Source organism: Hibiscus syriacus, unplaced genomic scaffold, assembly GCF_006381635.1.
Source record: "Hibiscus syriacus cultivar Baekdansim isolate YM2019G1 unplaced genomic scaffold, ASM638163v2 tig00112344_pilon, whole genome shotgun sequence".
Taxonomy (NCBI): Eukaryota; Viridiplantae; Streptophyta; class Magnoliopsida; order Malvales; family Malvaceae; genus Hibiscus; species Hibiscus syriacus.
In genome coordinates this window covers 1,739,730-1,754,183 of record NW_024063307.1, presented here as the reverse complement: position 1 = coordinate 1,754,183, position 14,454 = coordinate 1,739,730, and the positions used below count along the sequence as shown (strand labels likewise).

The following is a 14,454-nucleotide window of genomic DNA, read 5'->3' as shown; positions in this document are numbered from 1 at the left end:
AAAAAAGCGTGGTTGGCAAAACAGAATGCCATTTGCAAACTTCATGGCGAATGGGATTCCTCTTACAACGAGCTGCCCAGTTGGTTTCATGTTGTGCAAAGACTTAATCCCGGGACAATTGTTGAGTTCGAAACTCAACATCATTACGTGAATGATCGAATGGTTTGCGATCGCTGCCAATTTTACCGAGTCTTTTGGACTTACCCTCAGTGTATTAATGCAGTCAAGTACTGTAAACCAATTGTCCAAATTGATGGTACTTTCTTGTATGGGAAATACAAGCAAGTTTTATTATTGGCTGTGGTCCAAGATGGAAACCACAATATTCTTCCTGTTGCGTTTGCCCTCGTTCAAGGAGAAGACACTGAGTCTTGGGCTTTTTTCCTTAAAAATTTACGTTTACATGTTGTCACCAGGGAACGACTATGCATTATTTCAGACCGAGGAGCCGGGATAAAAGCAGCAATGGACTCTTTGGGTACAATGTATAGACCTCCACATGTTCAACATCGTTATTGTGTCCGTCATATTGCTGCAAACTATTACGAAAAATACAAGAAGAACGATGAACGTCAGTTAGTCGTGCGGATGGGTATGTTACTTTTTCCCAATTTTTCTATCAATTTCTTATTACTTATTTATACTTCATATTAACTATTACATATTCCTAATGGCTTAGGTTACGAACTCTTACCTCAAAGGTTTGAGTCGATGCTACAAGAGCTGTTTGGCAAAAATAAGAAGGGGTGCGAGTACATTATGGACATCAGCAAAGAAATGTGGACAAATGCATATGACGAGGGGTATCGCTATGGTCATATGACAACAAACTTGGCTGAAGCAATAAATTCAACCTTAAAGGGGACGCGTCATTTACCAATCACGGCGTTGGTTAAAACGACTTATTTTCGTTTGGGTCAACTCTTTGCAAAGCTCGGTGGACAATCTCTTACTTGGATGCAAAACGGACATATTTACCACCCAAGACTAGTAGTTGATTTACAGAAAAAAGTGGCTGCATCAAATGGGATGTTAGTTACAAATTTTTCTCGCACCCGTGAATTGTTTCGTGTAACCGAAATGCCACGTCCGCTGCAAGGGATTGAAGCTAACTCTTTCAGAGTTAATCTGCAAGAGAGGTGGTGCGATTGTGGTTTCATTCAAGCACTCAAATATCCATGCTCTCATGTCATTGCTGCTTGCTCACATTCGCATTTGGACTACAAAAATTATGTTGATCCCGTATACCAACTTTCACAAGTATTCAAGGTATATGAATTTGAGTTTCCGCCCATAGGAAACGAAAGAGACCCAAATGAGATTCAAACTTGGCTTACAATTGTACCAGATCCATTGCTATTGAGGGACTCAGGTCGTCCAAAATCTACTAGAATACATTGTGATATGGATATTCGGGAGAAGTCAACAGAACAAAAACGATGTGGGCATTGTAGAAACATCGGGCACAATAGAGAAAAATGTACAGCTCTGTTATCATCATATAACCGTTAACTCTTATGTAATTAATATTGTATTTAAATGAATGTTTTTGTTTCTAATAATTTAATGTTATTGCATTTATATAATTTGTCAATGTATGTACACCTAAATAATTTTTTTTAACTTTTAAATACATAAATATATTTAATATATTTATTTAATATAATAATTAATATTATTAGTTATAATTTTTTTAAAATATAATAATAATTCCACCTTCTAAGTAGAGAAAAATATTAAATTAAACAAATTAAAAGTTATTAAAAAATTTATGTATACGATGACACATTTCATGTTCTGATTGGAGGATTAAATTTATTAAATTAAATTTTCAATAAGACTAATTTTATAAAATATGTAAGTCTTGAAGATTAAATATGTAATTATACTAATTTATTAACTTATGCATCAATATTTTCGTTAAATATTGATATGAGATGACTAGATTGATAACATTTAAATAATTAACTGATAAAATTAATAGATCGATAATCAAAATAAAAAATAATCAAAACTTGATAATTCTTACATTATAATCGAAACATTTTACATAATATATTATTAATTTATAATAATAATAAAAATAAATTATTTATTATAAAACAAAATACGTGTCTGCTGAGTTGGCAAAGGCGCGTCCCTGGGGACGCGCCTTCCACACGTGGCATCCAACTCAGCGAAAAACACGGGTAAAGCGCGTCCCCGGAGACGCGCCTTTACCAACTCAGCAGAAATGATGCTACTTCCTGAAATATTAGTCAAACGGTGTCAGAAAGATAAAATTAAAAGCAAACGGTGTCAATTATGTAATTTAGCCCACTTGCGTTGCGTCTTCCTCCTCGAAATTTCCTCTGCCAGTAAGAAATCTTCCCTCTTCTTCCGTTTCCTTAATCCCAATTTCATTTTCCTTTCTCATCGTCAATTCCACTCTCCACCAACATCTCCGTCGCCATGACCGCCGCATCCTCGGCGACAACCACCAACATCATGCTAGCAATCTATGAGAAGAAAACCAATTCGATCGACCTCTACCGTCCACTCCGCCAGTACATCTCCTACACATACTCCGAGCGCGAAGCTGTCAACCTCGAAGATGACCTTTCCACCGTCAAAACCCTCCGCTCCGACATCGAACGCATTCCGGACCCATCCCCAACAACCCGACGCGACCTCCTAATCTCTTACTTCAAAGCCTTATGCCTAATTGAAACCCGCTTCCCAATTTCCCCCGATCGAGATCACATAAATACAATCCAATTCACCTGGTTTGATGCATTTAAGCAGAAGCAAAAGGCAGTTCAACAAAATATACATTTAGAAAAGGCCGCGATTTTGTTTAATCTCGGAGCGGTTTATAGCCAGCTGGGCTTGTCTTACGATAGGACTACAGTGGAAGGGAGGAGACTGGCGTCTCACGCGTTTATCGCCGCAGCGGGGGCGTTTGCTTACCTCAGAGATAATGCGTCGACGAAGGCTTCGATGGGGAACAGCACGACCGTGGATTTGTCGGTGGAGTGTGCTGGGATGTTGGAGAGGTTGATGTTGGCTCAAGCTCAAGAGTGTGTTTTTGAAAATACTATTGCTAAAGGAAGTACCCCTGGAGTTTGCTCCAAGATTTCTAGGCAGGTTAGTGCTTTTTTTTTATCTGATTGACAATTGGAATCTTCATTTTATGGGATGAATGAGTAGATTGGGATCGATCAAGCCTATGGATGGATGGATTATTGTTTTAAGATCTTAAAACGTAGCTTTTTACTGATTAACTATATTAAATTAGTTTTCCATTTTGATCATATCGTTTGGTTTTTGATCATTTTTTTTTGTATTCAGTCTTCGTTTTCCTCTTATGAAGTAAAAGCAAACCCAAATTGGGGATCCCTTATAATTATGTTCATTACTTTACTCCTATCGTTATCATTTTTAGGTGTAGAATCTACTTACCAATTGTGAAAACTATACTTGTGGATGGTGGTTGATTATGTATTAGAAAGTATCAAACTAATGGAAGGGAGGCGACTCCCGAAATGCCCTTTAGTTATTTCACTTGAGGGATCATTCAACGACTAGAAAATTAAATACATAGGTCTATGGGGACGGCAGAGGAAGGACGTTTCAAGTACCCGAAACGTCCCTGGTACGGGGACGGTCGGGGTACGTACCGGGGACGTGCCACGGTGGCAGGTTACGACCGTACGATACGGGGGACGTTTCGGTGCTCGCTGGGAACGTTTCGGGGACGACATGTGACTAGCACTCGCTTTTTTCTTGAAGTGTCGCCATCTTCGTCATCACTGATGCCTCCATTCGCTTCTCTTTCACTCCTTTTTCTGCTCACACTCGATATCGTGCTGTTCGGAGATGAAACCCCGGCTTCTTCTTCACCGTCGACTGTTGACGGTAACCGGTTCACGTCGATTCCTCTAAGAAACGTTCTAGCCTCGGTGGTCGGGAAATATCCAGAGCTAGGATCTGCATGCAAGCACACCATACTTTTTTCAGATAAAAAGTAGCAGATATAGAGGCTTTTGCATGGGAAAACTGTCAGGCTAAAGCATACCTGGAGGAGGAGAGACGGCATCGTTCCATGAGGGTTTTTGAAGGGGGGCACCAGAAGGAGAAGAACAAGTATTAGCAGAAGAAGGGGTTAGATTTAGGTGATGACTATGAGGGAAACTCAAACTCAGACTCAAACCCATATCTTCTTTCCCCATCATCCTTAATATTTTCTCTCGAGCCAAACACGACTTTTAATTTTTGTGGTGTGAACAAAGACGAGAGAGAGAGAGAGTTTGGGGTTGGGGAGTTTATGGAAGTGATGGATTTCGGATTATATAATAATAAATGATAATAATAAAGTAATGATAATTAATGAAAAAAAATGGAAGTTCAATGGTGAGTTGTTCTGATGGGAGAGGCCAATTATCTCAATCATGGCCGTGGCTTCTTCTTTATTTTTTTTTCCGAATGAGGATGTAGTTGTAACAAGTTGAACATGAAATGTGGTTTGAATCTTGAGATTTGACATTTTAATATTGTGATTTGTTTATAGATTTTATTGTTCTAAATTTAATATTGTGGTTTAAGTCTTGATGTTTGACTTTATTTATAATTTTTTACATATATTTATAATTTTTTACATATATTTATAATTTTAAAATTATTTTATATGCCATACCCTTGCCGTCCCCGTACCCTGTAATTATACAAATTGCCGTTTCCCGTCCCCGTTCCCGTCCCCGTATCCGTATCGGTGCAACATAGGGTCTATGGCTCTATGCAATTTTGATTTCATGTTTACTTGTGGGAATTTGAATAAATTTTTAGTTAGGATTAATGAGATTATTTCAGGTTGGATTATACTACGAGGAAGCTTTAGCTGCTTTAGGTGCAGCTCCTTTGAAGGACCATTTTGAAAAAGCGTGGATTGCACATGTGCAGCTTAAGGCATCTCTTTTCTATTCAGAAGCTTGCTATAGGTATGGTCTGGAGCTGCATGAGAAAGAGGAGATTGCAGAAGAAATTGCACGTTTGAAGAGTGGTGTTAGTGCTTTAACCGAGGCAAAGAAATCATCGAAAGGGGCTCCTGCACAGATTCTGGATGCAATTAGCAAGTTAGAAGTCAATCTTAATCGCAACCTGGAGAGGGCTATGAAGGAAAATGAAAGGGTTTATCTAATGAGGGTTCCTTCTCCTAGTTCCTTAGCAGCTCTCCCTGCATTTTCTATGGTGAAGTCAATGCAGATGAATGATGTGTTAGATGCAAGCAAAGAGAAGATGTTCTCAAGTCTAGTTCCTGACAGCAGTGCAAAGGCTCTTTCCAGGTATACTGAAATGGTTGATGAAGTCATCAGGACACAGGCTGAGAAATTGCAGCAAGGAAGTGAGCTAACCCGAGTTAGGCTTAAGGAAATGGACTTGCCAGATTCAATTCTTGCTTTGGAAGGGAACTTTAGTCTTCCAGAAGATCTTAAGAATGAGGTAGAAATGGTGCAAGCTAGTGGCGGCCCAGCTGGTCTGGAGGCTGAGTTACAACAACTTAGGGATCTAAGAAGGGTGAATCAGGAATTGCTGGTACAGACTGAGGAGCTTTTGCAGAAAGAAGCTGCAGAGGATGCTCAGTTTAGAAGTCAGTTTGGAACCCGATGGACTAGGCCGCAGTCCAGCACTCTGACAAAGACTTTGCAGGAAAGGTTAAATAAATTTGCTGCTAACTTAAAACAAGCTGGAGAAAGTGATGCGCGGATCGAACGCTCTGTGAGAGAGCATTCTGCACTGATGTCAATCCTTAACCATCGACCGGTATGTCGAATTGTTAGTAGTTATTTGTGAGTTTATGTAATGCAATTAAAATATAAGCTATTTTGCTTAGTCTTTTAGGATGCATTTGTTGTTGGCTTCTTCTGAATTGGCCGGTACTGCTTTTTGCATATTATTGCGCTATTTAAATATGAGTGTGGATACCTTGTTGCTTATTCCTTTCAATAACACACTTGAAATGATAAATTGACTCTTCTTTTTAATGTGCATCCTTTTTTGCTTTTGTGTTCATATCACTGTTATAGATAGAAGCTGCCCTGCCAAGTCTTTCAAGGCCAATAATGTCTTTGGATGCCAATGAAGATGCTATGGTTGGGGCCCTTAAGCAGAGCTTGGTAATTCTATTTTCTAATCTAAAGTATCTTCAATATTTACTCTATGCTTCTGTTTCCCCCTCAAGTTCACCGTGCCCCAAGGCTAAAAGATGAAAAAGGGAACGGAAAAAATGAAGTGATATTTTATCTGATATTACTTTTGCATGCTTGAGCTACTATGCAAGTCATTGAGTTGATCCATTGCCATTTTTCTGTTTTACAAGTCAAACTAAATTTTACTTTTATGTTCATCTTCTATTATTTTATTTGCAGAGACAATTAGAGACACTTGGTGCTCAGAGGGCAGGCCTCGAGGACATGCTTAAAGAGATGAAAAGAAAGGTTAGCTAACTCTTTGCACTGCATATCTTCTGCAAGCTTTTCATTTTATACGTATCAACTTGGCCAGTGCTACTAGGCATTTGGTTTTACTGTTCTTTCTAAATGGTGCCTGAAGGATTTGCAACATTATAACTCCATACGTAGACGTAACTTGTAATATTTCTTTTCTCTCTTTTTCCCCGAGCTCCACTTGGAGAAATCTTCTTATATGTTTCGTTGGGGGGATTATTTAATTGCATCTACCCAATGAATTGTTTACCAAATCGGTGCAGTTGATGTTCAATCCTGAAGAGAGTGAAGATATCCATTCAAATTGGGTTTTTATGACCCAACAAAAAATCAATCCTATTTAAATATTCCAGATTCTTTTTATTTCGTTGAAAAAAAAAGCTCAACCCTTCGTTAGATATATAGTTTCTTTTCTGTGATTCTTTGTTGTTTTGATACTTTTGACACACTATGAAGATCCAGGATTATATTTGTCCCTCCTGTCCCTAGAACTTTTGACACCAAATGTTATTACTCTCGTAGAGAGTGGTAATATGTCAGTGTTTATCCTGCATAAAAGAAGGATGAGCGGCCCCTGCCTCAATCCTAAAGTTGAACCTGAACACCGTTTTTGTCCCACATTTCCAAGCTCCATATCTTTCCTCCAAGCTTTCCATTTTGAATGTGGAAATTGATCGTCAGTATAAATAATACTATCGCTAACTTGTCAGTTAGCAGACACTTGTCTACATGATTTATTAAATTTTACTAGTTGAAAGAAAAGAGAACAAGGCAATTCCTACAACCTATATTTTTTTCTTGTCTATTATAAGAACTTTTGGAATCTTACTTTCTCACCGTTCTCTCAACCTGCAGCAGCTTATACTTCTCCTCACACTTTTCAGTACTTTTTGGTTTGCTTGCCATGGCTTCCCATTTTCTTTTTTCTTTTTTCCTCTCTGCTTGTTGATGCTTTCATCAGCAACCTGATGGCCTACCAATCTCCAGCTTTTTCTCTGTTTTTCTTTCTTTTCCTTTTCTTTCATATCCTCTCAATTCCCTGTTTAAAGGTGTGTGAACTCGCTCACACTCTAAAATCTAAGCCTCATTTCGCAGCTTTTTTTGTTTTCTTCTTTGGCCCTGAGAAACATCTCTTTGATTCCACTTTCTATTGCTACTGTATGAGTAAACTTGAATTCACATTTTTTATTTCCCTTTTTCTTTTCTCATTATGAGAACTAGATAAGAAAAAGAAACATAACACAAACAAGAAAAATACAAATATTCAGACCAGTCAAGACTTATGCACTGCTTGAAATTTGTGCAAGCAAGAAATCTCTTTCTCAAGGATGAAAATTTACTCGAATGGGATCACATCTTGATTTGTGATTGAGTCTGTTTTTTGTAACTAAGGTTGTGTCTATGTATGGGAAATGTGGGCCACGCGATTATGTGAAAGTATTTGATGGGGTGTTTGTGTGAGATTTCTGTTTCAAATGTGAGATTGTTGGTGTTTCAAATTGCAAGTCATTTGATGCTCATTTATGTATCTCTTGTTTGTCTAGTTACTGCTCTCATAGCTGAATTATTGGCATTTATCATAAACTTTAGTAATCTTATACGATAGATTCATGCAGGATGACATATTACCTAAGTTGATGACATCCACTGGCTCCTATGAGGATCTTTTCAGGAAGGAGATAGCGAAGTATGATCACGTTTGTGAGGAAATTGCCCAAAACATTGAGGCACAAGAACAATTATTGATGCAAATTCAGGTTTAATTATCTTTTCTTTTTTATTCTTCCCTGATCATTTTGATTTTTGCAACATTAGCATATCGTATTTTGAAACAACTGTGTATACTCTAACTGGACTATGTCTGATAATTGATGTAAAAACTAAGGGTAGTTTGCAACCAAGCTAATATAACATATTCTCGTTTTTCCATGTCATTGTTTGGCACTCATAAAGCAATGGGAACATTTGGTTCACAGAGGAAGAGAAGAAAGTGAGGGAGGAAGAAGTAATCTTTCATTTAAAATTATTTTTCTTTAATAAAAACAAATAGGCTTATGGAAGACCCGAAAGAGGGCATATTTATAAAGATCTCCAATAAATGCACTCATGTTCATCAAAGTTTCTTTTTCTTTTCCTTTTGTTTTTAATATTCTCAAGAAATAATTCATTCCTCAATGCATGAAAGCTCATTTAATTAAGTCAGTCATTCAGGATGAAGAATAAGGATTTATTATACGCAACCAGCCACACCAAGCAAACATCATAGCCACCCTCAGAAAAAGGGCTCAACTCTAACATGAAGTTAATTTGCATGATATTCTAGTTGCTTTCAGCATCTAACGATGTAAATTTTAGATTACCATTTTAGCTGATTATTAGGAAATGTACCCTGAATGATTGACACTGGTTTTTATTTTATTGATTTGCCTTCTGCAGGCTCAGAATGAAGAATTTGGTGCTGTCTTTAATCTTGAAGATTATAAAGGTTCATGTTTCTTTGCATCTATATTATTATTATTATTATTATTATTATCTTTTTGAGTAAATCTCATGTGCTTGGATTGAACTTTTTGGGCTTGTTGTGTCTAACCCAACACCGAAGATGTTTTATATGTATCATATAGTTTGTCTAAATATGTAAATCCTAATTACATTGCAGTTTGATATTTGGAACCGATACTTGTCTAAAGTTCAATTTGTTATGACAGTCGTGTTCATTATTCAGCGCAATGATTTATATGGTTATTTCAGTCTTAAGTTTTGATGTTCGCTATGACAAGATTGGTTGTTTAATGTTTTATCTCTCTTTTTGTTTCAGGATCACGAGAGAGGTGTTACAAACAAATTCAAGCTGCTTTAGCAAAGTGTAAAGAAATCAAGGACAATTTTAATGAGGGACTGAAGTTTTATGTTACTCTTCAGGTAAGAAATTGTACATCTATTACTTTAGGCAGCATTTTGAAGTCAGTTCAATAATGTGGCATATGAATATGTATTAAGTTGCATCATTTGTTCAACAGGATGCAATCAATAATATCAAGCAGCAATGCAGCGATTTTGTGATGACTCGAAACATCCAGTGTCGAGAAATGATGGAAGATGTTCAAAGGAAAATGGCAGGTTTCAGCTTCCAGGAACGTGAGAGCGCAGGTCCATACCCTTCAGTTGGACAGTCCCGTCCAAGACCCAGTCCACAACAGATAACTGAACATCAGAGTATATCCCATCCTCCACCGCAAACTCCTTACTATAGTAGGCCTGCGGAGCAGCCAATGCACGGGTACGGTCATCCTCCTCCCCCTTATACTGCCCCACAGCAACCGCCTCCTTACCATGTTCCACCATCTACTGCTGCTCCTTATCCTCCCCCATCTTCCACTGCTCCTTATCCTCCCCCAAATACCCAACAACGTCCGCCAATCGGCCATGAATACGGTCAACCCGCCTATCCCGGGTGGCGTGGGCCATATTATGATGCCCCTGCGGAGCAACCTGGGTCTCTTCCTCGACCTCCATATACCATTCCAAATCCGTATCACCCCCACCAAAGTGGTTACCATAAGCAATGATCTAGTCCAACGTTTTTTTTTTATAAATATTTTGTACTCTGTTTTCTTCTCATCTGCTGTGCTATGGATTGGATTCAGAGTATATATTTTCGTGTAGCTTATTCATTTTGAGTATTTGACGACCGTTGGCTCCCCTAATAATTTGTCTGAATGGCCTGGTTTTCTTTAATAATTGCCCCCCCCCCCCGGGGAAGGTAGAGATTCGTGCGAAATTCACCATCTACCAGTTTATTTCTGGTTTACCTGTTTCCCATTATGTTGTATTTTGTGTCAATAGCCCCAATCTCATAGGATATTGATCTGCCTCGGTTTTATACGAGTGACTTCTTTTTGTAAGATCGGGTGCTGGAATGGGATCCGTCGACTTCTTCATTTAAATGTCTGTCTGGGATTGAATTTAAGTAAAATCTAGTTTATTTCGTTCCGATATATGAATGGTAAATAACGTTTAAGATGGATCAGATTCAAGTACATATGACTAAATTTGATCTCATAAAAGATCGTTTCATCATCGGACATTATTGAAGGGAAAATAAACAGAATGCGGAGAGCGCAGATGAAGAATGGAAGATAAGTGACAGCGTAAAGAGAATATACTGCTCAGAACGATCATACAAAGAATTAATAGTCACAACAATCCCAATAATGCCAATCACTACAGTCAATCAATCCACTGAATCTGGTAAACAGTTGTAAACAAGGAGTGAAGGTAAAAACAAACACGGAAAGGTAAAAGCAAACAAGGAGAAGAAAAATAAACGGTTAGGAAAATTTTGTGGGCAACAAGATACATGGTGAAGGCCCCTTATTCTTCTTCTTCATTTTATGTAGCCCCATAAACTCCTATGAGTCAACACTAGATGTTTGAACCATCATGAAGCAATGGGCCTGAATCTTCAACAAAAAACAGTTATCAAAAACAGAATGCGCAACAGCTTGCAACCACATGAACAGTTGAACCGAGACAAACTTCTTAATATTCACTCCGCTTCTTCAAAACTTGGAGAAAAAAAATATATCCAATGAAGCGGCACGATGTTCCTAAAAACGTGCTGAAGATAAATGTTTAGTGAGAACATCTGTCACTTGAAACCGAGAGGAACATAGATAACTTCCAAAAGCTGATGCATAACTTTTATTTTTCCGGACAAAATGAACATCAAGATCTACATGTTTAACTTTTGCATGTAGAACTGGATTGGCAGCCATTGCCACTGTGATGGTGTTATCACACCAGTCTTTAGGAAACTGAGGAAGTGTAACATTAATATCTACAAGAATAACCTTTACTCATAACACTTCAGAGGTTGCATCTGCAAGACTGCGATAATATGCCTCTGTTGTTGACTGTGAGACAGAACGTTGCTTCTTGAAACTCCAGTGAAGGAAATACCTTCCGATAAACACACAATATCCAGAAATGGAGCGGCAATCATCAGGGTTGAAGATACTATTTTTTATCCATATTATTATTATTATTATTATTATTATTAATATTATTATTATCATTATTAATATTATTATTATTATTATTTTTATTATTATTATTATTTTTACTATTATTATTAAATATATTAAATACATATAAGTTACAAACCAATTACAATTAAACCGGCCCAGTTACAAACCAACTAAAACCGGTCCAAATCCAACCAGAAACCCTAAATATTTGGGTTTCCAGTTAGGGTTTCCTAACCCTAATTTGATCAGCCGCCTCAGCTCACAGCCGTTGGATCTGATAAGATCCAACGGTCCAGATGATGCCAGAAGGAAACCCTAGGGTTTGATACCCTAGGGCCACGCGGCGCCGCTCCAGCTTCCACGCGGCTGCCGACAGCCCTCGCCGCCTCCGCCGCTGCCACGTCCCAACCGAAGACTCCAGAAGATCATATACCAGCCGTCCATGCAAGGCTACGGGGTGAGTCACCACTGGTAGTCCGGTGACTCACCGAGAGCCCCTCTTCGGACCGGTCCGAGACGAACAACGGTGGTGGCTATAAAAGCCACCACCCCACCTGCGAAGAAAAAAAGAAAGGGGACAGAAAAACAGAGAGAAAAAACAGAGAGACAGAAAGAAGAAACAGAAACAGAAAACGAAAAAAATACAGAAAAAAAAACAAACTAGTACCAAAGATCTCAGCAGCAAAGAACCAGAAGAAAAAAGAGAGAAAAAGGAAGAAGAGACTTACCGAGGAAAGCCACACCACCACCGGAGTAACCACGCGCCTCCACGCTCCACAGCAAACCTTCGAAAACCGAAGGTATTTTTAAAGATTTGCTCCGATTAGGAGCCGTTTAACGAAAAAAAAAACATCGGAACCGTCATTAGGACGGTCCGATCTACGTTTAGATAAAAGAAAAATTTTTCCGGCCACCGAAGACGGTGGCCGGCGGCGGTGGTTGACGGCGGATGAACGCCGGCTAACGGCTGCCGGCCGGCTGGGCTTCTCTCTGTGTTAGAGAGAAGCGAGAGAAATTTCTCTCTCTCAAAGAAGAGAGAGAGAGGGAAGAAAAGAAATGAAATGGCTGGCCCTTCGGGCCAGCCGGTATGGACCATTTATAGTCCTTCCCGAACGACGTCGTTTCGGGAAGGACTATGCGCGTAATTATGGAAAAGTTAAATCCCTTCCGCAGTCCTTCGTATTTGTAAATTTTACATTTTGGTCACTAAACTGAATTTATAATAATTTTAATTCAGTCTTTGAATTTTAATTTTATTCATTTTAGTCCTTTTTATTAAAATAATATATTTAGGATAAATGACAGATTCAATCCCTTAATTTTAATAAATAATTTTTTTAATCCCTAGCTCATATTTTTAATTTATTCTATTATAAAATTTGGATTTTAAATAATTTCCTTTTGGTCACTAAATTATTAAATTAGAAAATAAAATATTTAAACCCTATAATTTCAATTAATTAGTAATTAGTAATTAGTTTTATTTTTATAATTTAGTTATTCATTATATATGTCTTCATTTATTTTATTGTTTTAGTAATATTTTTATATTGTTAAACATTTTTTATATATTCATAAATATATATATATAATAAATAGTATTTTTTTAAATATTTATTTTTAATATCGAAGAAAAGGACAGTCTTAATACAACTGGATGTCCTATTCTGATATTTTAAAATTAAAAAGTAAACAATATTATTTAAATTAATATTTATCAATATCAAAGAAAAGAGCTGTCTTAAGGCACCTAGAAGTTCTTTTCGGATATTTTTAAATAAATAAATATTTTTTATATAATTTTGAAATAATAGGATTATAAATTAAATATATTTTTGAATTTTTAAATTTTAATAATAGAGACAATTTATAATTAAAAAAGTACCAATTTTGGGCGTTGTAGGGGTGCTAATCCTTCCCTAAACGTAACCGACCACGAATCCCTTTTTATTATTAAAAAGAACGAATTTTTGGTTATAAAACGCAGATCAGTGCATCTTTTAAATAATGTTTTCTTAAAAACTTTTTTTAAAAGATAATTTTTAGGTATTCGACCTACCTGACCCAAAAGGCCGATGGCGACTCTCAAATTATTTTCAAAATTATTTATTCACATCAATTTCCCCGCCAAAATAAATATTTCGTGCCCGGACGAAAACCGGTTACGACAGCTTGGCGACTCTGCTGGGGACTGGTCAAACTTTTAAAAATTTAATTATAAATTGTCTCTATTAACTAAAAATTAAAAATTCATATATTTAATTTTTAATTCTTTCTTTTCAAAATTTTTATGTATTTATTATTTTTATAATATTTATATGTTTTATTTGCAAGTATTTTATTTTATTAGTTATTTTGTCAGAGGTATGAACATTTCTCCTCACACACAACACTTGCATTGCATAACATAAAGCTCTATAATTGAGTTGTCCCTTTTAAGTGGGAGTGAAAGCGACGTCTTCGTGAGAATTTATTCTCCGTGTCAGACCTAGCAAGTAACTTCCGGGGTTCATATGCTCTCTGTCTTCGTGAGAATTTATTCTCCGTGTCAGGCATAGAGAAATGTATCCCCTCGAATTGAACTCGATCCACTTTAGTCTGTAATGAACTAGGATTGAGGGTTAGCAGCCCAAGGGGGCACTAACAAGGACAATTCGGGTACCTTTATTCCTAGATCTGAAACCTTGCATATAAAAAACCTTAGAAACTCTTCTGATCAGAAGTCATGCCGAAATTTTGTCCAAAATAGGTGTATACACAGGAGAAATGAATTCTGTCTTTCCTGTTAATTTATTTATTGTTTAAATTACATGTTTATTTAAATTATTTAAATTCAGAAGAGCATGTTTAAATAAAGAATATTTATGTTATTATTAAATTCCTTTATTATGTAAACTAATTTATTTTCTTTTTATGTGTTATTTATTTTTCTGTTTGCATTG

At 37.0% G+C, this 14,454-nt stretch overlaps 1 protein-coding gene across 2 annotated transcripts; it reads left to right on the top strand.

The window, feature by feature from the left end:
- Window positions 1-2,379: 2,379 nt before the first annotated feature.
- Window positions 2,380-13,304, top strand: LOC120178204 (vacuolar-sorting protein BRO1-like). Of its 2 annotated transcripts, XM_039184137.1 has the most exons (9): window positions 2,380-3,126; window positions 4,849-5,799; window positions 6,063-6,152; window positions 6,405-6,473; window positions 8,099-8,239; window positions 8,919-8,967; window positions 9,301-9,404; window positions 9,503-10,062; window positions 13,279-13,304. In XM_039184137.1, exons 1-8 carry the CDS (start codon window positions 2,452-2,454, stop codon window positions 10,049-10,051), a joined length of 2,628 nt encoding a protein of 875 aa, XP_039040068.1. In that variant the 5' UTR covers window positions 2,380-2,451; the 3' UTR covers window positions 10,052-10,062; window positions 13,279-13,304. The 2 variants fall into 2 exon arrangements, with proteins under 2 accessions (XP_039040068.1, XP_039040067.1); XM_039184136.1 differs by lacking the exon at window positions 13,279-13,304 and having other exon boundaries at window positions 9,503-10,071.
- Window positions 13,305-14,454: the final 1,150 nt, after the last annotated feature.

What these genes read in the sequence shown, in the direction of transcription:
- LOC120178204 (XM_039184137.1), top strand. Translation starts at nt 2,452, where the DNA reads ATGACCGCCGCATCCTCGGCGACAACCACCAACATCATGCTAGCAATC. An exon ending in TTAAAGAGATGAAAAGAAAG is followed by an intron (nt 6,474 to 8,098) that starts GTTAGCTAACTC and finishes AGATTCATGCAG; the next exon opens with GATGACATATTACCTAAGTT. An exon ending in TAATCTTGAAGATTATAAAG is followed by an intron (nt 8,968 to 9,300) that starts GTTCATGTTTCT and finishes TTTTTGTTTCAG; the next exon opens with GATCACGAGAGAGGTGTTAC.